This window comes from Talpa europaea (assembly GCF_964194135.1).
Source record: "Talpa europaea genome assembly, chromosome: 6".
NCBI classification, from domain to species: domain Eukaryota; kingdom Metazoa; phylum Chordata; class Mammalia; order Eulipotyphla; family Talpidae; genus Talpa; species Talpa europaea.
Genome location: NC_140072.1, coordinates 55,201,716 through 55,228,416, shown reverse-complemented (window position 1 = coordinate 55,228,416; position 26,701 = coordinate 55,201,716). Strand labels below are relative to the sequence as shown.

The 26,701-nt window shown below is 50.6% G+C and overlaps 1 protein-coding gene across 9 annotated transcripts in view; it reads right to left on the bottom strand.

Annotated features, from left to right (window-relative positions):
- SFXN5 (sideroflexin 5) overlaps positions 1–26,701 on the bottom strand; it is a gene marked incomplete at both ends in the record, with an annotated part of 107,423 nt that overhangs the window by 21,398 nt on the left and 59,324 nt on the right. For 4 of the 9 annotated variants that reach the window (XM_084234331.1, XM_084234333.1, XM_084234332.1 and 1 more), the window contains 3 exons: positions 694–779; positions 2,741–2,856; positions 17,198–17,288. The exons of 1 other annotated variant lie outside the window; for it this stretch is intronic. In XM_084234331.1, coding sequence (XP_084090457.1) covers positions 694–779; positions 2,741–2,856; positions 17,198–17,288 — 293 coding nt within the window. The remainder of the gene's footprint in view (positions 1–693; positions 780–2,740; positions 2,857–17,197; positions 17,289–26,701) is intronic. 4 more of the 9 variants (XM_084234338.1, XM_084234336.1, XM_084234334.1 and 1 more) reach the window with 4 other exon arrangements.

The following is a 26,701-nucleotide window of genomic DNA, read 5'->3' as shown; positions in this document are numbered from 1 at the left end:
TGCACATTGGTCCTGGCTCCTCCTCCTCCTCTGCTCGGCCTCTCCTTCAAACGCTATCTCAGTATTCACAATTCAATTTCACGCTCATTCATCAACAGAATCACTCCATCATTGTCCTTATTATTGTGTTCCTATTTCTTTACAGTCATGACAAATACGTGTTCTCAAAATATCCCTTTGAGGAAGGCAGAGAGGTTAGTATTATTCATATTTTATAAATGGAGACACTGAGTTTCAGTGAGGTAGTGACCTGCCTCCCGGTGGATGCCTGAAGGAGGTGGCACTGGCCCTAAATCTAGTCTTCCCACCATAATCCTCAGGCCAACTCTTTTCAACTGGCCCCACACTGTGCACCCAAGGGAGTGAGCACACGTGTGCACATGCACACACAGAAACACACAGAAGGGAGGGAGCACATGCATGTGATTGCACACAGAGAAACACACACCCCAGGGCCACCAGCTCGTCAGGTTTGTCCATCAAACATCCTTCCCAGCACCTGGACCAGGGTCCCCAGTAGCAAACGTCCGTGAATTCTCACGACGGGTTTCAGTAACACTGCTGGGAGCTGAACAAACCAAGGCAGGTGGGCGGCCAGCTGCTGCCCTGTCCCTTGCCCTGGGCCACCCGGTTCCCCTCCCTTCTTGTCCTCCCCCCCAGCGGTGGCCTTCTCTCCTGGCTGCCCCAACTCACTTCTCCAGCATGGACATGACGATCGGGGGTAGCACCAGGATGGGCATGGGGAGGACCACTCGCGTCAGTGCCGTCTCCAGCAGGGCCTGAGGGGCAAGCAGAGGTGTTGGTGAACCAGCCATGAAGTGGGAAGCAGCCATAAAGCAGGCAGCAACCCCACCCCAGAGCCCCTAGGTGTGTGCACTGCCGCTAAGTACATCTGGCTGAATGGAATAATTCATGGAATGGCTCACAAAGCTGTATTCCAAATAACAGAAAAAAGCCACCCCCATCTCCCTACCACACACATTTGAAAAGAGCAGATCCCAGCACCTGCATGTGGGGGGGAGGGGTGGCAACTCGGAAGCAGGCCCCAGGAAGGGGCCTGTGCCCAGGGAGGTGCCTCGGGTAGTAGATGCAGGGAGGAAACATATGGAGAACTCGAGATGCTCTAAAACAAAGCAAGTGCTGGAAGGACCAGAACAAACAGCTGGGGCCTGCGGAGCTGCAGGAGGCTTGTGGTACTGAGGGAGGACAGAGATTTGAGGTTTTACTTATTTTTTTTACATCCCCTAAAGCTAACATCTTGCATCTTCTGGCCCTGAATACAGTCTTTCTCAGTGACAACAGGTCAGCTTTGTAGGAGAACGTGCCTTTGAGCTCTGCTGTCTTCATAGGCGTCAGCCTGGCTCTGAGGGCTCCCTTGGGATTCACAGGCACAGCGAGGGCACAACTCAGTGGCAGTTCTGCATTCTGCCGGTCATTGCAGTGAGTGCCTTCAACCCCGGTGCCTAGCCCTCAGAGAAGGCTCCAGAAATGGCCCATAACATAGGCTTCCTACAGTCTTTCCACAGACAGCAAGAGGCTGAAGGAGCAGGGTGAGGAAAGCCCAGAGCTGCAGAAGAGCTCGGGGTTCCCTGCTATTTGACCCAGGTCGGGGAGATATCATGTTCAGCCTCCTCACAGCAAGCTAAAGAAAAGGCTAGGTAGGGTTGGATGGGAGGTTGAGATCAGGTAGGAAATCGAGGTCAAATCCCATCTGATGCTGGGCTCAGGGCTGAACATCTCTCGCAGGAACTTAGGTCCTTCATAATCAGTGTTAGGAAGGCCACATAGAGGGTTCTCCATCCTCCTGAACAGGTATGGGGAAGATGAGAACCCAGAGCCTGTGCAGGGAGCAGATGATAAATGTTGGCGTCGGCACCGCCAAGCCCTTGGCCCTCACAAGCCTTTTGAGGCAGGCACTCACTTTCCCTCAAACCATTGCAGAGCTGAGGACCTGGGGTAGAGAGGGGTATGGCCTCAGAGGCTGATGGAGAAAGCCTTAAGGACATAGGGGAGGTTCTGGGCCCCACAAGGGAACCAATGAGAGATGGTGGCTGGAACAGAGGAGAAGGCTTAGCTGCCTCAGCTGACCCTTCTCCACCCACTGTCCCAGAACTCAGAGGCCAGAGCTGCTAATCGCCATTAGGATGAAGGCTGGGAAGCACCAGGAACTGTACAAATGGGCTGGATTTTTTAAATTATTATTATTACAATTGTTAGAGTGAGCCAGGCTAGTGAAATTAAGGGTGAAAGAGGGCCTTCTTGTAACCAGATATTCTTCCCAAGCTCTACTTGTGGTCTTCCCCAAGCCTGAAATCCCTCCACTGTGGCCACACTTGCTCCCTGGTGAGGTATCACCTGAGAAGTGCCTATTAGCACAGAACCACAAACCAATGGCTCCCAACTTCCTCTTCTTACCCAAGAGGATATGAGGGCCCAGGGAGTAGGGCCCTCGCTCCTGGGGAGGGGGGATGAGAGCTCTGGGGGACCTCTACTACCCTCACCAATTAACAGATCAGTAAATCCAGGTCCAGAGGGATTGGGACAAGAGATGGGGATGTGTCACGGTGGTGATGAGGGGGAAGTTGGAGAGAAGCAGGATGTGTGTGTATGTGGAGGGTTACAGGCATGGCTGGGGCCAGACCTCCAGGCCCCAGCTCACATAGAGAGGAGGCCATCCCCCTGTTTCTGGCTACTACCCCTGACCCCCCACCCCCTGCACCCTGAGCCCCTCCAGACCCACGTGTCTGGCTGCGATCTTGGAGGAGCCCACGAGGTTGCCATCACCATCCAGAACGTCGATCCCTTCCTCCAGCTCCCCATACCGCATCAGGACCACGTTGCAGATATTGGCGCTGGCTGGAGAGAGAAGGGAGCAGGGAGGAGGGCTGAGGGGTGAGGGTGGCATTCTATGTAGTCGAGAACGCCACTGGGCTCCACCCTTCCCCAAGTGACAACAGTGCTGAAGAAATCCTGAGCCAGTTGGTGAAGGCATGGTCGGCGGTCCATCTGCCTGTCAGCCTGGTGAGGGATGAGGGGCCCCTGGGAAACTCGTGAGCAAAGGTCGAAACTAAGCAGAGGGAGAGAGGACAGGGACACTGTTCAGGGCTTCGAGAGTGACCAGTTATCAGGGTGCTGCTTTCTTCTCATAGGCAGGTCCCCCACCCCACCCATGCCCAATGTTGCCCTGGCAGCTTCTCAGTCTCTTGGGCTGCCTTTCCAGGCACGCTCATGAAATTCCAGCCCCCCACATTCAGCCCCTGGCTCCTCAGAGTAAGTTGAGCTCCCAGAGATTTGCTTCCCTGACAGCAGGTGCCAGAGCAGGCAGGAACCTCAGTGCTCACCCAGCACCGCCCCCTCATCATATGGAAGGAAAATGGAGGCTGGGGGTGGGGCAGGAGGGGGACTTCTCTGAGGTCACCCAAAAATGTGGGACAGAACTGAAAGGCGACAGTGCCTGATCTTTGGGGCACCAGGAGATGGGAGGGCTCGGGGAAGGGGCCTCAGACACAGTCTACATTTGTGCTTCAGGAGTTTGGGTTCCCTCTTTTGGCCATGCCCAGCCCCCATCTCAACTGAGATTCTGTGGCCCTAGGCCCAGGGGATGTGAGTTAAGGGGCACCATCAGCTGATGACCAGCACAGGGAGCCTCTCACCTGAGACTCACGTGGTTGGGCCAGCGCAGGTGCTGACCTCGCCTGAACTCCTCCAGCCCTGCACAGGATGAAAGTGGGGGACCGGGGGTAGTGGGCGGGTGGGGAGTGGGGGGGGTGACAAATGTGGAACCCGCTGCTTCACTCCTCCCCCAAAAGCGCCTTGCTGTGTTTAAAGTTTTAATTTTTGCTAATTAATGTCAATTAATTTTGTATAATGAGTGTTTAATTTTGGGGAGTGTGTGAGCCTGGGAGCGACTGCAGTTCTGGGCTGTGAACGCTGATTAGCATCAACACCTGCTGCTTCCCCACTCCCTCCAGTGTGGGGGGGCACGAGGGTTTGGGGAGCTGGAGGGCGGCAGGGCCTTGTGGGCAGGTGGAGTGGGAGGAGGACCGCAGATGCTCCTGGCACCCGAGCCAACGCTGGGGAGCAGAGTGGTCCAGGGTGCTCGCCACTGAGGGAGAGGGCTCTGCAGGTGAGGGACGGCTTGAGACCCTGGGGGCCTGGGAGCCTCAGTCTCCAGTTTCAACAAAGTGGGGAGGTGGAATAAGCAGAGGGAAGACTGAAATGCTCTGCAGTCTTTGGGAGGAAAAGCAGGAGACCAAATACAGTTTTAAAATGTCTTTACAGCACATATGCCATCTTTGATTAGCTCTCATGCTTCCACAGACTCTCAACGGCAGTGGTAACCACCAGCAGACCGCCTCTGTGTTGGGCCTCAAGCTCCGAGGCCCCTCCTGTCCCCTCAGCAGGCACGGTCACCTGTCTTATACAGTGCTCTCAACTGGGGTGATTTTGTGAGACATTTGGCAACATTTGGAGACATTTTTGATCATCACGACCTGGGGTGGGGGTTGCTGCTGGCATCCAGTGGGTAGAAAGCAGTGCAGTTCACCATTGTACAAAGCATAGGAAAGCCCCCACAACAAAGAATGACCCAGCCCAGAATGCCAGCAGTATTGACACTGAGAAACCCTTATCTTACACATATCTGGAGACTGACAGACAGAAGCCAATCTGAGGTAGAGGAGGATGGTTTGGGAGCCTGGATTCCAGGCCAGCTGGGCTTAGGTTCCAATCCAGGCTCAGCATCACCCCCTCTCACCCCCAGAGTTGAGCTCCTGCCAGACCCAGGTTTCCTCAGAGCCCAGGGCCTAGAAGAGCCCCCAGACTGGTCTCCCCACTAGCCGGCACATGGCCTGTGTGTTGGTGACACGCCCTCTAGTGACAGCAGGAGCGCTCTACATCCCTGACACCAGAGACTGCCTGGCCTTCCGTTACGAGGAGACCTAACAAAACCTCAGGAATGGAGGTTGTGGTTTTCAACCCTGAAAGGCATCGACTTCTGCCCTCCAAAAACCCCTTTCACCAGCAGCATCAATGTTCCTGGAAAGGCAAGAACGCAGGAGTGATGTCCAGGGGAATGTCTACAAAGTCAGAAGATACCGCCTGCTCACCCTGTGACCCCAGCAGCCACAAGCCACCTCCCATACTGGTTCCCTTAGATGTAAGAGGGTCTGTCCTTACCAAATCTCACATCCCTGGTTGAGCTCACACAGAATGCTGGCCTCTGTACCCATGCCGCATCAGGTCAGAAGGCTGAGACATCTCTAACCCTGATTGCATGTGTGTGTGTGTGTGTGTGTGTGTGTGTGTGTGTGTGTGAGAGAGAGAGAGAGAGACTGGTGGGAGGAGGAGATAACTTGTAGACCAGCTTGCTCCCAGGAATCCACAAGTGAAATGTAGCCACAGCACGACAGAGGACTTTGGTTCCAACACAGAACCACTTGAGATGGAAAATAAAGCATGAAAGGAGATGAATATCAAGCCTCCCTCCCCTCAGAGAGGCCCTCCAGGACACTTTTGGGGGTAAAACACCTCAACCTCATATAAGATGCCTGGATGGAAGAAAAGAAAACAAAAACCCACAAAATGGTGACAAGCCTCTCTGCCTCTTCCCTTGGAACCCATAGTTCTTCCTGCTTGCCTACTCAAATGTGACCTGCCCCGTATTCTCTTCTGTGTACTATGTACATTGGCTGTCTATTTATTGAGCACCTACAGTGCGTACGAACTCCTAGCCATCTCTTCCTTTGAGCCATGAGAATACCGACCTGTGAACTCATTTCCACGATTTCATCCAGAACTTTCAATTCTATGATACCCCTTTCAAATCTGGCCCCTCCTATCCCACTCTTGGCAAGTCCAGTTCTGGAGACACAGATACTGAGAACTCAGCAAATGGAAATGAAAGCAAGACCAACCATGGGTCATGGGTCTCCTTTCTAGCACACCAGCAAGATCTATTATTGACAGTATCAGCAGGTTAATTAAGCAGTCTGTTAGTGATAATGTTAAGAAAGCTGGCACATTTTCAACTCAGATTGACACCATTCAAGACTCAGGCATAACTGATGCTGGAGCAGCGACGCTGGGAGATGTCACGGGATGTGGGTGGAGAGAGAGAGAGAAAAAGAGAGAGAGGTTGCTTCACACTGATGGCAAGCTCAGTGTCAAGTCCTGAGGAGAATATGCTCTTGACTGCTGCAGGTGTTCTCACATCAGGCCCATCGGGATGCAAAATCATGCAGATTGTGAACAGCTAATGAATCACCCCACGTAAAAGGGACAGTGTGGGGAAGAAGAAAGAGCAGCAGAGAGGCAAATGTGCAAGAAAATTCTAGAAAAGAAGATGACAGGGGACCCTGCCCCCTAATTTAGTACAGGAACAGACATGTAGATCAGCAGAGTTAATACTTCCGAAACAAACCCACCTACAAGGGAAATGAGTTTGGGCTAAAGCAGTTATATCAACTCAAACATGAGGGTGAAGCAATGGGCTATTCATTTAGGGAAAATAAACTGCCAGGACTCCTCAGTCCCAGGATACGTTTCCCCATATTTCATGTTTGAAATATCCCAATGTGCCTTACAACAAATATTGGTACAGGGGACCTCATGTGCTCCCCCATCACTGCCGGTGCATGTATGAGCTTAGCCTGTAGGTATCTGTTCCCTCAAGTGTCACCTCAGCTGCCCACGGAAATCCACACAGAATTTGAACTCAAACTTAGATCCCTAATTGTTGCCTAAAACATCTTTTTAAAACTTACACTATAATGGAGCATGGACATGAAAAGTTATTGTACATGCAGAAGATCGTCTGCCAGATACCAGGCAATGCAATTAAAGGCAGCAGAAATTGCCAAACCATAGATAGCTACCCTAAAGAAATGCTTGCCCATATGCACAAAGAGACATTTACAAGGATGTTAATTATAGCACTGTTTGTAAGAGCAAATAATTAGAAACAACCTAAATGTCCACCATTAGGGAACTCACATGGGAAGATCTCCAAAACAAACTTATATGAAAGAAGTTATGGGATATACACGGGATGCTTCGCTGCATGTAAACTCCATAATTGGTATATACACAAGTGTGTGTGTACAAGTCCACAGGTAATGTTTTGATAGGTTCGCATCTCACAGAAAGGTCCCCTGGGGAACTAAATTTGGGAATTAGGGGTTAGTGAAGAATTTCCAATTTTTTTCCTTGAATTTTTTATATTGTTTGTATTTTTGCAATGAGAATATAATCATGTTACTTGTCTAAAATGTTCAAAGGAATTGCCAAACTTCTTGAAGTAGATCATAAAAAATTTAAAGTCAGCAGGGATAGATGTAACCTCACGGTGGCTCCTACACTTCGGCACCTATATGTCAGAAACTCACTGAAGAAGCTGATTAACATCAGGAATATGTTTTTCTTTGAATAAAGAAAAAAAATGAAACTGCTAGTTTCATTTCATAGGAAATTCAGACAAAAAAATTCCCAGTATCCATTCATATGCTTTGAAGCGACACTATGTACATTTGAAAGGGATCAGAACAGAAGTAAGGACTACAAAAAAGCAGTGGTAGCAGCAGGACTGTTTGACAACCCCTGTTTAAAAGATAATTAGAAAATTTGCAGAAAGCTTGGACTCACACTCTGTGGTACTGAAAAAAAAACTGACTTAGAGCAAATGTGTAAGTGAATGTTTATGTATTCCTTAAGTGAACATGACATAAAGGAGATTATATTAATGCGTCTTATAATTAAGCATCTTAGAATTAAGAAACATGACTTTGATCTCTATTTTATGAACCATGGCATAAGAAACGGGCAACTGTATTGATTTTAGATAATGAACAGGGCTAGCAATATGAATCTGTAGAGGGTCATGGTGACTGACTCCAACAGCTATTCTACCCCAAAAAGATTAGGCTGAACTGATAGCAACAATCCCTCCTAGTTGGTGATTGATTTAGGAAGGGACACCTGACCTGGCCTGGCCAATGAGCAAGGTTGGCTGGGGACTTCTGGAAAAGGCCTCCTCCTGGATGGAAAGAAGTGGAGGAAGAGGTGCAGGCAGAGCTTCCTGTCCTCTGGGCCGTGGTGGGTCTGGATGCGATGCTTGGAATGGCCGCTGCCATCTTACAACCGGGAAGGGAGCTAGCCTACAGATGGCACAACGGGTGAAGAACAGCACGTTGAAGCTGCCTGCAGCCTCTGCAGTACGAGTTCAATCCCCCGGCCTGCCAGGGAGCAACCCACATGGCACAGCAGACCTCTCCTGTCTCGCCCGCTGCTCCCCTCAGCAGGGTATTTTGTCAGTCTGCCTGTTCTGTTCCCTACTCTGTCTTTGGTGAATCCTCTCACCCCCCCACACCCGCCACACCTCAGGGCTGTATCCCAGTTCCTGTATGCATAAATAAATGAAAATATTAGAAAAGAAAGAAAAAAAAATAGATCTGGGGCACAGAGATGGGAGGAAGGGTCCTGGACACCTCTCCTGGAGCTGGACCTTGGAAAGAAATTCCTTTATCACTTAAGCCAGTTTGAGTGCTACTTTCAGTCAAAGACGTCCATACAATGGATTTGACTTTTTTGCCTTAAATTTTCTGTAGTATATGTTTTTATAGTTGTACTTTTAATGGAATAATTTAAAAGTTATTTAAAAATAGGACCAAGGTCACAAAAATATCTAAGTAGGAATTTATAAAAAGAAATATTTTTAAATACAATGAACCTGAACTCCACCTTCCTAATAATCAAAGGTAGATTCTTGAATCAAAGAAAAAATCAGTTTGCAGTTCTTAATGTTTTGGAGACTAAACTTCATTGGCTGAGGGCTTACAATTAGCGGTAGCTTCTGTCACATGATAGTTTAATATATTGTCAAATAAGCAATCGTTTCCTTTCTGGTATATTTTGGTGTCATTAAGAAACTAATCCTGGGCCTCCCCGGTGGCGCAGTGGTTGAGCGCTGGGTTGCGAAGCTGCCCGCAGCCTCTGGGGCGCCGGTTCGATCCCCGGCTGCTCCCCGGCCACAGAAGGAGGGTCCCACATGGCGCGCAGACCTCTCCTGCCGCCCGCTGCTCCCCTCAGCAGTGTACTTCGGTCCTTCTGCCTGCTCTGCTCCCTGCTCTGGCTCTGGTGAATTCTCTCACCCTCCCGCGCTTCTGACTGTACCCAGTGCATGTATAAACAAAACAAACAAACAAACAAATAAATAAATAAAACATGCCTCTATAAAAAAAAAAATTAAAAAAAAAAAAAGGAAACTAATCCTGGGCCTCCCTGGTGGCACAAGGAGTTAAGAGGCAAACCTACAGGGCTGTCCCCAGCCACTGCAGCACAAGTGCAATCCCTGGCCAGGGAGCTACCCACATGGCGCAGCAGACCTCTCCTGCCTCGCCTGCTGCTCCCCTCAGCAGTGTACTTCGGTCAATCTGCCTGTTCTGTTCCCCACTCTGTCTCTGGTGAATCCTTTCGTCCCCTACACCTCTGGCCTGTACCCTAGTTATTGCATGCATAAATAAATAAATCTTTAAAAAAAAAAAAAAAGAAACTAATCCTACTCTAATGTTCATCGCTATTTTCTTCAAGAAACTTTAAAATTTTACTTTTCACATTTAGGTCTTTATATGGAATTTATTATGGGGTAAGAAATACAGATCTTCTTTCTATCACTTCTACATGGAAATCCCAACACCCAATAAAAATAAGAAAACTTCTCTACCACACTGGCAACTGGAAAAATGCAAATTAAAAAGGGATAAGAACCATTTCAAATTGTCAAGCATTTCTAAAGACTGATAATACCCAAGGACATAAGGGAACTAAAATTCAAAACTTGTAGGTGAAATAAAAGCTAGTGTGCTCACCTGTCAACATCTAGTAAAGCTAGAAACATGGTGCCTGGGAGGGGCCTTGTGATTCTCAATGCTCTGCACAACTGAAACCAAATCTGGGGTCAGGTTTGGATCTACGCTTTTTTTTTGTTTTAAAGCTCCGCAGGTGGATGCTTGAACACGTCCGCCCTGGAGAAACCTCTCTTCATGTGCACTGGGAGGGTGCCTGGGTGGTTTAGTACACTACTCTGTGCATAATGAGAAACTCTAGAAACAATCAAAATGTCCCAAATAAATCAACTGTGGAAGTCAGGTGGCAGAATGCCCACAGCGGCTGAAAGGAATGTAAACATATTAACACGGAAAAATCTCAAAACCACAATGAAAAGCAAGTTTTAAGAGGATAGGCCCAGTTTGATGCAGTTAATTATAATAATATAATTTAGAAACCACATAAAAATACGATTTCTGGTTTGTGGTACATACACAGGATAAAACATAAAAACACAAAGCTGTGAGGGGGAGTAGTATGGGAACCAAATCAATGGCTATCCCCATGGAGAGGAGACCAGAATCACAAAGGTGGTGGGCACAGAGGTTTTGAGGTATAGCTAACATTTTATTTTTCTATTTCCTATCATTTTCCATGTGTTTGAAATAATACTTTTTTTAACAAAAAAAAAAAAAAGATTTATTTATTTATGCATACAAGAGCTGGGGCACAGGCCAGAGATGTGGGGGTGAGAGAATTCACCAGAGACACAGCGGGGAACAGAACAGACTGAAATACACAGCTGAGGGGAGCAGTAGGTGAGTCAGGAGAGGTCTGCTGCACTACGTGGGTTGCTCCCTGGCCGGCTGGGGGTCGAACTTGTGCTGCAGAGGCTGCGGATTGCTTCATAGTGTGGTGCTTCACCCCTTGCGCCACCAGGGAGGCCCTGAAATGATACTTAATACTCCAGTGGCAACCAGGAGACTTTAGCTCCCATCCTGGCTCCACATGGACAGTGAACAAGTTCTCCTGACTCTACTTCTCCTCTCTCTCTTCTATTTTGTAGGTAAGATGTGAGCACAGTAAACAATTCAAATTGTGTAAAAGGGTAAATAATAAATAGCAAGTCTCCTTCCAATCCTTGGCCCTTAGCTTTACCTTCTCCCAAGTACTATATAAGAGCCAAGTACTATAGGCAGATTCTCATGTCCCTGTCCATGTATTTACAAATGGGCGTGTAAGTGCATCACCTCTCTCTCTCTCTCTCTCTCTCTCTCTCTCTCTCTCTCTCTCTCTCTCAAACACACACACACACACACACACACACACACACACACACTTAATCGCTCCAGAATGCAGTCCCCCTGCCTTTAGAGGAGGGACGACTACCAATCGAAGATGTTCACCCCAGTGTTTGCTTCTTCAACAATATATCAAGTCATTCAACCCAAGAGGCTGAGCTACGTGGCATAGATTTTCTTTGAAAAAGCTTGCAAATCTGGGGAGAATTTCACAACCCATACTGAAGTGTCACAAACTCAGGACTGGGAATTTCTGGATTGAAAAATCAGCCTGTAAATTTAAGTGTAGACTGACTCTGAAGTTCCGGATCTCTTAATAAAAGATTCCTGTTAACACATCCATTTTCTGGAAAGCTCTCTTTTATCACAGCTGCTCCCTAGCCTGTGATTCTTAGTGGTTCCCCATTAACCATAAGATAAAACTCAGCTCTAATCTAAGAGCCAAGGCTCCAACATGCCTCCACTCCCCGCTTTCCCCAACTGGCTCAGCCCACCCAACCAAGCCCTGCTCTACCCATATTCAAAATCCCTCCTCTCCTGCCTTGAGCCCCCCAACTTCTCTCTCTGGATTTCTTAGCCATCTAGATTTCAGGACTTACAAAATCTCTAAATTGGCAGGCCATTCATGGCACAAGCATTCACTAAGTACCCTCTGCATGCCAGGTTCTGGGCAGGTTGCCCAGAAACAGGTGATTCAATCACATGTGAGTGGCCCTCACAGATTTTTGGGCCAGGCAGTTTCTTGGACATTTTTCTAACCCAAGGGTCAGACAGCTCATTCCAATAACAGGCTGTGTAATGTTCAGAAGATCCTTCCACCCTTGTTGGGTCACACTTATAGTGCTACTCTGGCTGTGTGGAGTCCAGAACGAAATAGACTCCTTAGTTCTGGGTACTCTATTTCTAGTAATGCAGCTGGGGTCTGAGGGAGGCTCAACAGCCACACACCACAATGGGAACCCACCCAGAGCATCCAGCCCAGTCTGTCTCCTAACTACATCAGCTAAGCCAGGCCTCACATTTCTACGCTTGTGCCCCAGGCTTTGAGTCAAACCTTGTGAGAATTCTTGGATCCCCATACTCTTATCCAACTTAAGGGAGATCCATCAAGTTATCACTGACTGGAAAGAGGATGTGTTAAGTCATGACGTCCAGGACACGGCTGACATAGGTGTACCTGTTGCCCTATAATCACAGAGGCCAACAGACAGGAGGTCAGGCTTGGGGACTGACCTTTAGAGTCGGGTATGCTATATGGCCTCCTCCCAGATGAGGTAAGGAGGCAGACGAGCACTAAGAGAAGGGAAGCTGGAGTAAGAGAGACTCAAAGCCCTGGGGGGACAGTGGGGCATGGAGACCGGATGGGGAAGATGTGGGGCACACTGGCATGAGGGAATGGAAGGCCTTTTCCCCAAGACTGCCCAGATAGCCTGAGGAAGGGACTCACTGGGGACCACAGGGAATTTGTTCACAGCGATGAAATACTCCGTGATGTTGGGCAAAAGGGGCTGCTGTGCAGACAGCTCAGGAAGTCATCTCCTGGCAAAGGGTGATGAGGCTGGCCCTTCCGACCCATGTCTGTGCAAGGAGTCGGCCGGCTGGCTGGCTGGCGCTGAGGCTCAGGCCTCCCCCACAGGGAAATCAGAGCTCAGAGCAGGGTCTTTATTAGCAAAGGCACAGCTTCTTGCCCCCTGCCCCATGTGTAGTCCATCAGGCAGAGTGGGGGTGACTTTCAGGGTTTCCTGGCCTCCCTCTCCATCCCCAAGTGACTGGGTCTTACCTCCTGGCCGAAGCCCCCACCCCACCCATTCCCCACATGTGTGCCTACTTCTCCACCAGCACCCTATCTTAGCACTGGGATCTGGCATTTCCTACGGCTGGTCCTTCCTTCCAGTCCCCTCGTAAGAAGACTGTTTGAGGGGCCTGTCTCCCCTGCAATGGACTTTGCTCGTGGAGCCTGGTGGCTGGACCTAGGGTGTGTATTTTTCCTATGCCTCCTCTATTGACCTTTAATTACACTGCTTGCCCAGCTCCCCACACCATTAACCTCCTCCTCACAGCAACCACACATCAATTAATGGAGGGCCTGCTCCCAGCTCGAGCTCCTGAACACAATTAAGCGTGACAGTCCACAAATAAGAAAGAACTAGAGAATTAATTAAGGTCTAAACAAATTAATTACCAGTCCCCAATCGATTCTGATGCCAGCACACATGCTTCTGGGCTCACTGTCTTTTCCTAACATCTCCATATATAAATAGAAACTGAGATTTCCCACGTGATTGCTGCTCTAGACCAGGGCACAGCAAGGTTTAAAACCACCTTGAGGGAGAGAAGTGTTTGTGGGAGTGTCCTGGGGGCTCCCACTTACTCAGTGCACACACATGCGTGCTCATCAGTTGTGCACATGCCCACAGCAACCATGACTGAAAAACCAGGGTGGACCTGGAGCAGAGAGCTCTTAGAGGGACACTGGACACCTTGTGACCTCATCCCTTGGTTCCTGGACTGCAGGGGTGAGGGATCATCCAAGAGTGCTGGAAGCAGCCCTGGGTTGTGGCTGGGAGGTCTGGGTCTGGCCAGCTCAGGATAAATAAACCTGAATTTATTTATTCTTCTGTAAAACGGGGATGCTGGGGATGCTTGCTCTGCCTTGGGACCCCCCCAGAGAGACAATGAGAATTGAGGGGGAACAGAGGCCTACTGGGGGAAGAGTGGAGAGTGTGGCGCTTCTGGGAGTACCCAGCTCTGCAATCCCAGGAGAGGCCTGCAGGGACTGTCACAGAGGTCCCAGCCAGAAGAGCTGGTGGCCAGAGAAAGGGTGGGAGGGGTAGAGTCAGGCAGGGAACCAGGAGTCCCGTGCCTGGAGCCTCAGGCCTCTCTCTCTAGGGCAGACTTCAGGTTGGAGCAAGAGTCCGGGCAGGCACTTGGCAGAGGAGAGGGACGAAGCAGCTGACTCCTGGAAGCCTTCTTGTTTCTCAGAGAATGAGATCCCAGCCTGCCCATTTGGGAGGGAGTAGAGACTGTGAAGGCTCATTCTGGTGCACGCACACGCACACGCGCATGCACACGTGTACACACATACACACACGTGCGTGCCAGGGTTTAATCCTATTACTTCCACTTGCCTCAACACTTCTTCTGTGTGTACTCATGGCTTGACGAGACCTGTCTCCCCATTAGGCCAGGAGTACAAAGGGGCAAAAGATCCTTTATAAGTCCAGCAAGTTCTGAGCAATCTTTATGATGACCTTCATGGTGGCCTGACCCAGTCTGGCCTAGCCCGCTGTGGAAAGTAGGAGTGGAGGCCTAGGGGAATCTAGGCATGCAGAGATGCTGTTGTCTGGGGACAACATGGAGGAAGGCCAAGCACAGGGATTGCACAGTGGCCTGAGAGGACCAGGAGATTTTGAGGCCCTGGAAGGGAAGGGGCATGGCTACCCATCTTGTATACCACTGTGTCTGTGTTGACCAGGGCACTTTGCAAGTGCCCCTTTACAGGTGAGCCTGAATGGACCCTGGGAGCTAGAGAGAGGGAAGCCAGAAGGTGGGGGAGGAGAGGCTGGGGCGGGATGTGGGGTGGGGGTGTGCAAGGCAGGCAGGCACACAGCCAGGGCAGTGAGATTGAGGAAACAGCCTGCTTCTCTCAGGCTCCTGGCCGGAGACTATGAGGGCTGCAGACTACACTATGACACTATGTGCCACTGTGCAACTGGCCAGGATACTCAGGATCTTGAGACCCCTCAAAGGTGCTAGACCAATGCAAGCGAACTGCAGGACCCTCCCATAAGAAGACAGGAGAGGAATCAGACAGGAGCCCCAAAAGGGATAACTGGGGGATGCATCACTTATCAAAGTCTCAGGTGGAGGATGGCAGAAAGGATTAAATCCAAAAGCCCTGACCCTTGTCCTGGCGCCCCAGAGAGGTCACGACCACCCCCAAAGTCATGCAGCAAGATGGCTGGCAAAAGGGCTGGAATGGGCCCCTGGCAACGTCCTTATCTAAAGCTTGGCTCAAGGACAGATAACATCTCGGTGGAGCCCCAGATCCAGTCCAGTGCAGCTGAGAGCTGCCCCTTCTCAAGTTGCAGCTGACCCTTCAGTCCAGAATGGCAAGGAACGCAAGATCGGCAGCCGAGTTGGCTCAATTAGGCCCCTTAACAAAGTCAGATCTAAAGAGTTATTCCATTAATGGTCCACACCAGAAATAGCTGAGAGGTCATTAAAAGTGTGGAGTTGCTATAGCAATTATCTGGGTTGGCTGAGGATCAGCCAGGTGGTTGGTTTAGAGAGTTCATTAGCCTCTGGGCCATTGAGGAGGTGGGGCTGCCAAGTAAAGATCTCCCACCTTCTCATAGGGCTTTTCAGGTACTTCATAGCACTTTCCTATGAATGGAATCTGGTCTGTGGTCTCATTTGATCCTCCCATAGCTCTGAGGTATAGGAAGGTAGATACTGACCCATTTTACAGATGGGACAGCTAAATCCTGGGAGTGAGGAATGGGGCTGGGAACACGATCCTGGCTCAACTCTGGCTCTTCAGACTGAAGCTAGATACCAGGGAGGTCAAGGTTCTTGGTGTCACAGCCTCCTGAGCTGAACCCCGTCTTAGTCCTCTGGCATCACATGGGGAAGGGAAGTCAGGGTTGTGGTTCAAGCACTTGCTTAGCCTTCATATTTGACCACTAATCACATGCTACCTTGTGCTTCATTCAATCTGGCTTATATCTTTTCCATCTTTTAAAAAGTAACATTGGTTTATAACCATTGGTTTATATAGGTTTCTGGAGCCCTCCACGTTGGCATCTATACATTTTATCTTAGTTCACCACCAGAAGTCTAGTTTCCATCCATCACCATATCTTTTTATTTTTTTTTAAGATTTATTTATTTATTTATACAAGAACCAGGGTACAGTCCAGATGCGCAGGACGGTGAGAGGATTCACCAGAGACAGAGCAGGGAACAGAACAGGGAGACTGACGAAATACACTACTGAGGGGAGCAGCCGGCACAACAGGAGAGGTCTGCCACGCCATGTGGGATCCTCGCTGGTGGCCGGGGATCGAACCAGCACTGCAGAGGCTGCGGGCAGCTTCGCAGCCCAGCTCTCAACCGCTGCGCCACCAGGGAAGGCCCTTCACCATATCTTTTTAATTTTAAAAAATTTTCCACTGCGGTGCCCTCTTCCCAAACAAAGTGTAGGCTTCCTAAGAACCAGGCTGGTCTTTGTGGGATTTGTAGGGCCCAGGCCTGGGCCTCTGTCATGAACTCAGAGACTCCAAGACCAGCAGACTCACTGAAGGGAGGTAAAATCCCCTCCACACCTATGTGTGCACCCACGATACCTGACTAGAGGTGGAGGTACACCTAAAAGGCTCTCACCTACTTGAACACTAGGTGAGCAGGGTCTTGGTGCCTTCTTTTGTGCCAGGAAGCCCTCTGACAGTCTGGTGAGGCCTATGCACCCCTCACCAGTAATATTTCTAAATGCACAAGATAACACATAGGATGCCACAGGAACACCATTGAAATAAGTTATCCAGATAGTTTTAAATTGAGATATAGTAGTGAATATGCTTTTTAACTAATGGATTAAGATCTACCAGTGGATCAATTAAATATCACAATTTTGAATTCGTGTTGAGCATAAATGATTTTAAGAACTGTAACATGACATGAACATGCCTCTGATTTCTATTGGTGACAAAGTCACAAGTCCTGCTTGTCACTGTGGTGTACTGCCTACATTCTGGAAATGTCAAACTGCAGTTCAAGGTTAGCATAGATACGTCCCCAACCAAGTTCACAGCCCACAGCATTCTGTCTATTGACCCCTTGGAGGTCTGAGAGCCCCGGGGTAAGAGCTCCCATGCTAAAAGCGGAATCTTGGGCACAAGCTGGTGAGAGAGGGCCCTGCCACTCTTTGCTCCAGTGGGGCCAGCCAGGAGCCACCCGGCATCAGGAGATGCCGGAGAGGTGGGGTGGGGCCATCCAGCTCCAGAGAGCCCCACAGCTCCGCATGCCCAGGCCTGACACACGTTCACAGACGCTCAGCACAGCGCCGGTCTTACCTACAGCAGGGAATGGCACGAATCTCTGGACCAGAAGGCGGGTGGCCGGGGTGAACTTGTTGGCTTTCTGAACCAGGACATTAAGGCCCACCTTGGAAAGAGAAAACAAAAAGTGCAAGGTGCTGCAGCTGCCCGGAGGAAGAACATGGAGTTAGGGGCACTGTAGCTGTGCCCAGACCCCAAATCTTCAGTGTGGCTATTTAAAGCACCACCACACAGGCATCCCAGTGAACTGGCCTGTCAGAAAGAGGGAAAGGGAAAAGCATCAACTGCACACACACACACACACACACACATACACAGGCACACACACAGCCTCCTGGGGAGCAGGGAGGGATGGTGGGGTAACTGCTGTTATAAGAATATATAATCTGTAAACAACTGAGGTGTAGGAACCCTTATTCCTACCCAAACTCCAAGCACCACCTTTTTGAGGCCCCACTCAGGGCCCAACCAGGTGGGCTCAGGAGAGAGACCTACGCACCTGCCCACAGAAAGGGGGTGCAGTGGACATCCTGGGCTCACTGTCCATTTTCCCTCAGACTCTGACTCCTCTCACTAGGCCCAGGACACATCCTCCTGCCCCAGTCCTTTGGCTTGTACCCTCCCCCATCCATCACCCATGTTGTGCCGTGTTCTAGAACACAGGTCCAATCACACCCACCAGCAGCAGTTCCCCACTACCCTGAAAGAAGTTACACTCTTCTTCATGCAGCAGTCTTGGCCACCAGCACCTCTCCCCCAACTGCCCACACCCACTCTCCCTCCCAGAGCCCAGAGTTCATTGTGCTGCATGAGCTTCAGGCACGAAGCTTCCTTCTCTACTCAGTCCACACCAGGTCCTTGGCCCACCTCTGAGCTCTATCTCTAGCATCATTTGCTGACAGTGGGAGTCATTTAACCATTCTCTGCCTCAGTTTCCTTGTCTGTGAACAGGATAGTAACTAACATCTCTAGCAGCCAGGGCTGGTACAAGGATGTATGTATCATGTCTGGCATGAGTGTGTACATGGCAGGCCTCAATAAATGAAGCTGTATAATAAATGAAGCTGTACAAGAATGGGGTGGCCTCTCCCAGACAGAAGGTGGCTCCCTCGCACATGACCAGCCCCCTTTCCCAGCACTCGGTACCTGTTCATGGTCTGATGCCCATGGGGGCCGGGAGGACAGACCCGTGTCTTTTACATCTTCATGTGCCCAGCACTAAGGGCAGCGAGAGGCGCAGAGCACATGCTCAGAAAACTATGACTGAGGAATAGGCACATGAGCCAACAAAGAAATGAATGGCTGGAGAGAACAGCAAAGGCTGGGGGGTGGGGTGTCTTGGAGGAGGAGAAAGTGGCACTAGGCTAAGAAGGGGAAGAGGGCCTTTTGGTGGGGAAACATCAAGAGCAGAGGCAAGGAAAAAGAAAAAGCAAGATGTAGATGGCCAGATGAGAAAACCAGGTCAAGGCCAAGAGTGTGGAAGCCTCTGTTCTCCCATACACAGGTCAGACTCAGTCCCTGCCCTGTGCATCTCTCCTTGCCCAGGGGGTCTGGGGCAGCCTGCTCCTGCTCCAGCACACCTACTGGCTCAGCAGGCTGCCCTGCACCCACAGCTATGGCTCTGTTCTCCACCTTCTGGATTATTGGGGGTGTAGAGTTTTGGGAAGGTCTCCAGGGCTGCTGGGTGCTTGCAGCAGTCAAAACAGAGCATGGCCTGACAGGAATGGCTCTGAGATCTACAGGAAATGCCATCCAATCCTCTGTGGGATGCCCCCTGGACTGAGTGCTGCAGGGCTTTAAGGCACCAGGGCTTTAAGGGTTGAAGCCTCAAGTTGATGCTCAAGATTTTGATTCTTGCCCTCTCTGCTTGCTCAGTAGAAGGCTGGGAGGCAGGGAGATGTGTGTCAACTTGGACACACTTTGGAAGTCCTAGTGGGGCAGGCTGGGGGCTGCCAGCCCACACTGAGCCCTGCTGTCCCTGCTTGAAGGCTGCCCCTGCCATGCAGATGGCACACATCAGGTCCAGGTCACCCCAACTCTCAGCAGCAAGTGGCTGTCAGAAATGGTCCCCTCAACTACTACCTCCCCCACCCCCGTCACCAATAGCAGAGAACATATTCCTACAGAGTGTACAGAGTGCAGAGGAGAAAGAGAGTCTAGAGGTCATAGTTAGACATTTGTGATGAAGAGAAGGAGGAAAGGGTGTGGGGAGAAGACAGCAAGCACCTGCTTTGTGCCAGGCCCTGGGATGAACACATCACGTGAAATCCCCACTAAAAAAGGCTTTTAGATAGAGCAAGACTCTGAGAAGCCCAGAGAGGTTAAGTGACTTTGCCTAGGGACACACAACTATTAGGGGGCAGTTAAAGCTCAGATTTGAACCCAACATCTGCTAATTCCGAAGCTTTGCTCTTAAAGGTTGTGCTATTATTTGCTTTCTAATTGTCTTCCATCTCCAAGAAGAATGTTGTAGTGTTTGACATGCCATTTGAAACTGGCTGTTTGCATAGCAAAGTCTCCCTGAAAGGCCAGCTCAGGCTGTGCCCAGAGGAGTAGAAAACAGAACGCAGTACCTATAAGGGAAGGTGGGGCCCTTGAATCACCCCTGCCCCCGGATGCTAACTCAAGAGATCTGCCTTCAAAAGCCCTACTTTCATTTGGAAAGATTCAGGAAGCCCCGGTGGTGGAGGGAGCCGGAGCCCTCCTGGAATCCAATTCCCTGAACTAGGACCCAGCCCTCATGCCCCCTTCCCTCCACCTACCCCACTCTTGGGCACAGGGCTGTGTGGAGGGAGGCAAGGAGGGATAGTGACCAAACACTTGCACTTGGCCCTGCCCACGGCCTTCCCTCTGGCAAGGCCTGGCACAGTCCAGAGTGAGTGACCCAGCCTATCTCCCTGACTCCAAGGGTGGCACAGTCTGGGGAGACGAGAAGAAGAGAGGGGAAATGCCCTCGCCGCGTGTCATTCAGGGAGGCATACACATATTTCTGAGAGCATGGCCAACACTGGTTCCCAGGGAGAGGCTGGGCATCAGCAGGGAGGAAGCCTGTGCGTGTGTGTAGCCACAGCTCCAACTCAGAGCCTAGGTGGCCCCGTACCTGCCCTGATGCCAAGATGGTGGCAGGAATGATGATGAGTGGGTGGCAGGAAGGTACAAATATAGGGGAGGCAAGTAGCCACTCACCCCACTGCCCCAACAGCTCCCAACCCAGGCCTTTCTGTCCTTGCAGCTAGGATGGCCACCGCCTGGGAAGGAACCCAGGGTGAGCTGTAGACCAGGGCTGGGAGCCCGTCTGTTCTGGTTCCATAGGGGCCCTTTGGCCTAGAACATTTGGTGAAGCCCATTAAAATTAAAAAGCCAAGTGGCTGGTGGCTCTGAACGCCAGCTCGTTTTCTCTGGCATGGTAGGTCCTGTTTAAGGGAACCAGCTGGCATTAATGGCACACAACTCATCACGAACAGCAGCTAGCGATCAGAAAAATCTGAGCTAATAATCAGATTCGGGAAAGATAATGAGATATGGAACAATCGCTGCTGAGGGTCCCCCAGGGTCTGTTTTAACAGCCTCCAAATAAGTCACAAAGTAGAAATTAACCAAACAGGGGCTCCATTTTGGCGGAGGGGAAAACAAACAGGGTGTGGATTTTGCACAAGAATTCCCTGTCTGGCAGCAGATGGGGAACCTGGGAGAAGCCAGAGCCCAGGGCCAGCGGGACATCATCGACAGCCCCAGGAAGCAGTGGATCTTCTCTGGCCACTTCTCTCCAAACTCTGGCTTCCAAGCCTAGGCTGCTGACTAGAGTTGGAGGAAAGGAAGGAAGACCGGCTTCCCAGCAACCCCCGAAGCAGGGAGCAACGCTGACCAGCACAGAGAGATGTGGCTACAGTGGTCGCTCCATGACACAAGGCCTGCAGCATGCCAGGTATGAGGCTGACAACTGTATCCTCAAGTACCAAGACCTCTCCCCCGCAGGCCAGTAGCATCCTCACTTCTGCAAGACCAACAAGCAGACACCAGATGGGCCGTGACAATGCCGGCATCCCTGTTTCACCCGGGCGGCGTCCCCAGCACCATCCGTGCAATCCCCTGGAGGGGCCTCTACTTCGATGGATGTTGGGCACTCCACCTTCACACACCACAAACCAAAGGCTGTGTTGCCCTCACCTACACCCTGCCCTCCTCTCCTGCTCCCAGCTCCACTCCTCATGCCAGAAACCCAGGAGTGTCCCCAGACAGGAGCCTCTGCGGCCCATGCTGCAGGACTCCCAGAATCCCCCGGTTCTCTCTCCCGGATATCTTGAATGTGGCTACCTCTCTTTCTGTTGCCACCAAGTAGCTTGCAAGCCCTTCATTTTCTCTGGACCACTGCCCGCCTCCTAACTCAGCTCTGTCTTCCCGTGCTTGCTCCTCTCCCATCCACTCTACACGGCAGCCAGAGCAATCTTCTAAAAATGGACAGCAACTTGCTCATAGCCTCATGCCGGCTTCTCACTGCACTTCAAGACCTGAGATCACCGGCCCTGAGTGATCTCGGGTCTTGGTCACGAGGCTCTGGATCCCTCGGTATCACACCGCTCCTCCGATGAGCCTGTCCCTTCCTCTTGCTCTCTACCCTCCACCCACCCTTCCTGTCTCCCTCCTCTGGGCTTTCAAGAGGTTCCCTCTTCAGGCAGGACTCCCCTTTACATCCTCCCATAGAACCTGAAACTCTTTCTTCCTGTACCTATCACAGTCTCCAAGTATATATTGATTTGCCTGCTTAAAATGTTGGGAAGCAAAATAATACACGTATATGATGAAAAAACTGAATCACACAAAATTATTTTTATGTATGGATTCTATTAAGTATCCATCTCTCCCAACCAGCCCAAAGCACTGAGGCCAGGGCCAGACTTCCAGGTGCCTGGTGAAAAAAGTAGGTGCTGAATAAATGGTTCTGGAATAAATCAAGTGAATGACTGCTGAGGCAGGAAAAAATAAAGCCACAAAGGAGACTTGCCTTGTGCTGGCAGAGTGGTCCATCTTAGCAAGCACTGGCCACTGCGGCCTAAATCCCCCTGAGTGGAGGGTTCACTCACTATGCCAGGAGGGACGCCTTGACAGAGTGGCCCCAAGGCTTGTGAAGGCTTCTGAGAGAGGATTTAACTGACTGAGCCCAAAGGGTGAGTAGGAGGCAGCCAGGTTAAGAAAGGAGGTAGGCTCAGCAGCCTCCAGACACATGAATGCTGGGTCTTGACTGGTGCCTGCCACACAGGGGCCCAAGGGGCCCTGGAGAACAGTAGAAGGGCAGACCTGGAAGGAGGGGTAGCTTGAAGTCAGAGTTTAGGTCCACTCTTGGGGGGTGGAGAGAGTCACCAAATGGTAAAGGGTTTGTGTGGGCCCTTCAGGGACAGAGGCTGGAGGCCAGGAATCTTTGAGGTACCAAAAGTGCCCACCAGAGGGCGCGCGTTGCAGAATAAATTTTTAGGGACCACATGGACCCACTACCCTCTCTGTGAAAGCCAATTGTCCTTGAACTCTAGTTAGTTTGTTGCTTGGCAACAAGCTCAGGAGCAAAGGGCAAAAGTGGCCAGAACAGAATTATGCACAGGCTAAAATGCCAGGCAGCTCCACCAGTCGCTGAATGGCTAGCAACAGTGACCAACCCTGACCCCTAAACCTTGCCCCCAGGGATTGGCTGGTCACCTGTTGGGAAAAAAAATTGTGTTCAACTCTTTCCATGTAGGAGGGGACAGTATTTGTCCTCCCCAGAACAGATTCAGAGCCGAGATTCATGTCAGACTCGCCATTGCCAGCATCAACATCTGCAGGTTTCCAGAAGCACTTCGATGGGCTACAGGTCCTTACAATGGGCCCTCCAGCCTGGAAGCCACTCAAAGTGAAAGCAGGGAAACAATACTCTGGTCCAAGCTTCTCAAGCTGTGAGTCCCTTACCTCCCTCAAGCCCAGAGAAGAACAAATGAGCCACAAAGAATACCCTGAGGTATACTCGTCACCGCAGAGAATGCCCTAAGGTATACCTCGACCACAAAGAACACCCAGAGACAATGACCTAAGGACCACAGAGACGCCCTCAATCACAGAGAACTCCCTAAGGTACCCGGGACCACATGGAACACCATCAGGTACATCCTTGACCAGAGAAGCAGCCAAGTAGGTTTGCAGTAGGCTGGCATGCTCTGCACCAAGGACAAATATATGCTGCGGACCCAACTTGGCCTAGAAATCACAGGTCCAGAGACCAATTATGAAGGTGGGCAAAGGGTGTAATCCCATGACACTCAAAGAGCCTCTCAAATTTTGTTCCTGGGGTGCCTAGGGAGGGATTTGTCTGCAAGAGGGCCTGGAACAGTTCCTCTAACCTAGGAGCCAACAACACAGCTTGACTTTTCTCACCTTCTTATGCCATGGAGGAGTAAGAAAAAAAGCAGGGTCCTAGCATTAACAGAAAACTGTGTGATTAAGTCTGGGTTTGAACCCCAGCTCTGTCACTGATTTTACCTCTGTGCCTCAGTTTCCTCCTCTGTAAAATGGAGATGGATAATTAAATGGTGCCTGGCATATAACAGATACTCCATGTTGCCATTGTGACTATTATTTGCTAACCTGCCTGTAAGCAATGGAACCTGGGAGAGAGTGGTTTCAGCTCAGGGGTCTCCTGGGGCACTCCAGTATCCAGTAAGGGTTACCAGACAATCACTGCATCTTAGAGATAAATGATCCCCAGGGATCATTGGGAATGGAGGTCAGTCAGCACTGCTCCAACAGGGTACATCCTCCGCCAGTTACTACCAGGCTGCAGGTGAAGGGTCTGAGGACCAGGCATAGGGCAGCTCAGGCTCCATCACCAGCTCCTGACTGCTATGTAGGGCTTTAGCCCCAAACCTTCCTCTGTGGCTGTAGGTCCGCCATATCCAGAACCATGTCCATGAGGGTGGTCCATCCACAGAGCCTGGTCACCCCCACTCCACCCAATCCCCATGACTTTCTTTTCACTTCTGCAGCAGCCCCCAGGCAGAGATTCCTGGTAGGGACACCTCACCCGAGGCAGGCACTCATGGTGTTTCCTGAACCAGGCCTGCCCCGCCCCCATTCCTACGCACCACCACTCCTGACATGGAGGCCACATTCATTTCATGACATTTCCTGGAATCTGTCATGCTATCCTCCTGCCTCTTCGTGTGCTGAGCTGTGCCCTCTCTCTGGAGCCCCCAGTCCTGCCTTCTCCAGCTCTATCTGGTTTACAAGTGGCAGCTCTGTGTGAATTAGAAATCTCTCCTCCAGGCCCACCGAGACCAACAAGGGTCTCGGTCATCAGAATTCTGGTTGTAACACGGAGTATCCTCAGCTTCCCCTCTCAGCATCTTGGAACCAGTCTGTGTGACTCCCCTGCTCGTCCCCACGCACACACCCCTGAAGGGAGTGAATGGACCTCAGCCTTGTGCAACCAGGGCCCGGTGGGTTGGTTGACTACGGAAGTACTCCACAGAACCCCCAAACTAAAACACAGAGAGGACTGACAGAGGCTTCCTTTGTTAAAAGACAGCAAACTGTTAGATTTCAAAAATAACTTAAGACGAAATTTCTTTTTTGCTCTCGCGCAAGAAGGCAGACATTGCCAAACCTATTTAGAGGGTTCACCAAAAGGCTGCTAACCCCTGCCAGTGGTCCTGGGACCAGCACAAGACTTCACACTGGAGACCCCTGATACTGGGGGTTACTGGCCAAGGGCAGGGGCTCTTCCAAGAGGAGGAAAGGGCTCTCCAGGGTCCAGAGAGGAAGCTGGCCTCCCAGGCTGGCCTGCACTCATCTCCTCCTCGTCCCTGGGCTCTGCCTGTGACCTGTCAGCCCCCATCCATGCTGCCTGCTTGTAGGGACTCGTTTTAATTAATGCCAGAGCTGGGCCAACCACTGGGGCCGTGACACTTGTTTGCAGGTCATCTCCTCCTAACAGGCTCGCCCTGGGAGGGGATTTGTCACTAATTGAAGCAGAGATCAGTTAATGAGGCCGCAGGGCCTGGGGTTCCAGAGAACAAGAGAGAGGAAAATAAAATAAGGCCTCTTTCTTGGGCGGTTTTGTGATTTACACACACAAAAGAAAAGCAAGCAAGCTGCAGATTTTCCAAGTCAGAAGCTCCGCTCCATCTGCCCGAGTTAGACCCTCACTGTGTGAAGACGTCAGGCAGAGGGACGCCGCTGTGGAGCCTGGTGGATGGAGAGGAGAGGGGCTCCCCAGGCAGGCAATCAATCAGCAACCTAATTAGCAAGTATTTATGGAGCAGTGCTCTTCACCCCTCGGTAGGGGGGAAGTGGGCCTGTCCCTGTTCACTCTCAATGCAGTGGAACAAGAGGATGGGACATGGCATAACTGGGTGAGTGTGTGGGAGCACAGAAGTTTCTAGGACATGGGACTGGGGTGGGGGGAATAGCATGGGCTAGTTAGGAGATACCCCTTAAGGCTCTCAGCTAGGCAGGGAGGAAGGAGGGTGTCCCCAGCACAGTCACAGCCTTTGGGGGCCATGGCAGCTCGGAGCGGGGTGAGGATCCCTACAGTTGAGACCCTGATTGTGAGAGCTGTGAGGGCTTCAAGTCCCCAGTAACTCAGTGACCTGGGCCCCACGGCCCATGTCCCCATCTGGTTGAGATGGGATGGCTGAGGTGGAACACTGAAGACAGGGGTGCAGAGAGCCCCGAGTTCTAGAAAGAAGCTGTGTTCCTGATCCCAGAGCCCCAGGCCTGCAGGAGGATGGTGTGCTACCCTAGGACAGTGAGCCCCTTCAGGAAGTCCATTCCAGCCATGGCATGCCATCTTCCTCCAGGACGCTACCTCCTCCCAGCCCCCCACCTTACCCCCAAATCTCAAAGACAGAAAATGGGATTTTCTAGATCTAGTTTTCAAGATCTCTAAACAAGGCAGAGTCATGGGGTCCTCTTGTCACTAGGAGCAAGGAAGAGGTGACAATCTTTCTTCTCTTGCAAAAGCCTTTGACCTTGACCAGTAACCCATCAGGGATCCACACTTTGTATGACCCCAAATTAAGTCTCATGCTGGGTTGCAGGACCTCCGGAGTGGGGTTAGCAGTGCCTTGGTGAACTATCTAAATAGTTCTGTCAACGTCTGGCGTCTTGCTTGGGTAAGACATTTAGAGGAGATCAACTTGGACAGGAAATGGACTCCCCCCTGCACTACCTGACAGCTAGTAGGAGATAAACTGGTCTACTGGGAAGAGAGTAAATGAGACCATTTCAGAAGAAATTCAAATCCTTCTTGGAGAAGAACAATGAAATAAATTACGGTGGATGGTACGTGGGTTAGTAGAGAGCCATCAAAAGTTATTATATTTATTTTATGACATAGGAAAGATGAGGAAAGTGGTTTTCATGGAAAGATTACTACATGTGAATGCTTTCATTACAGGTGAATTTTTTTATTTGCATTTGTACTTCTTTTTTCTTACTAGTCACATGCATTTATCATGTATGGGATAAAATAAGTTGTGAAGTAACCTTTGCCAA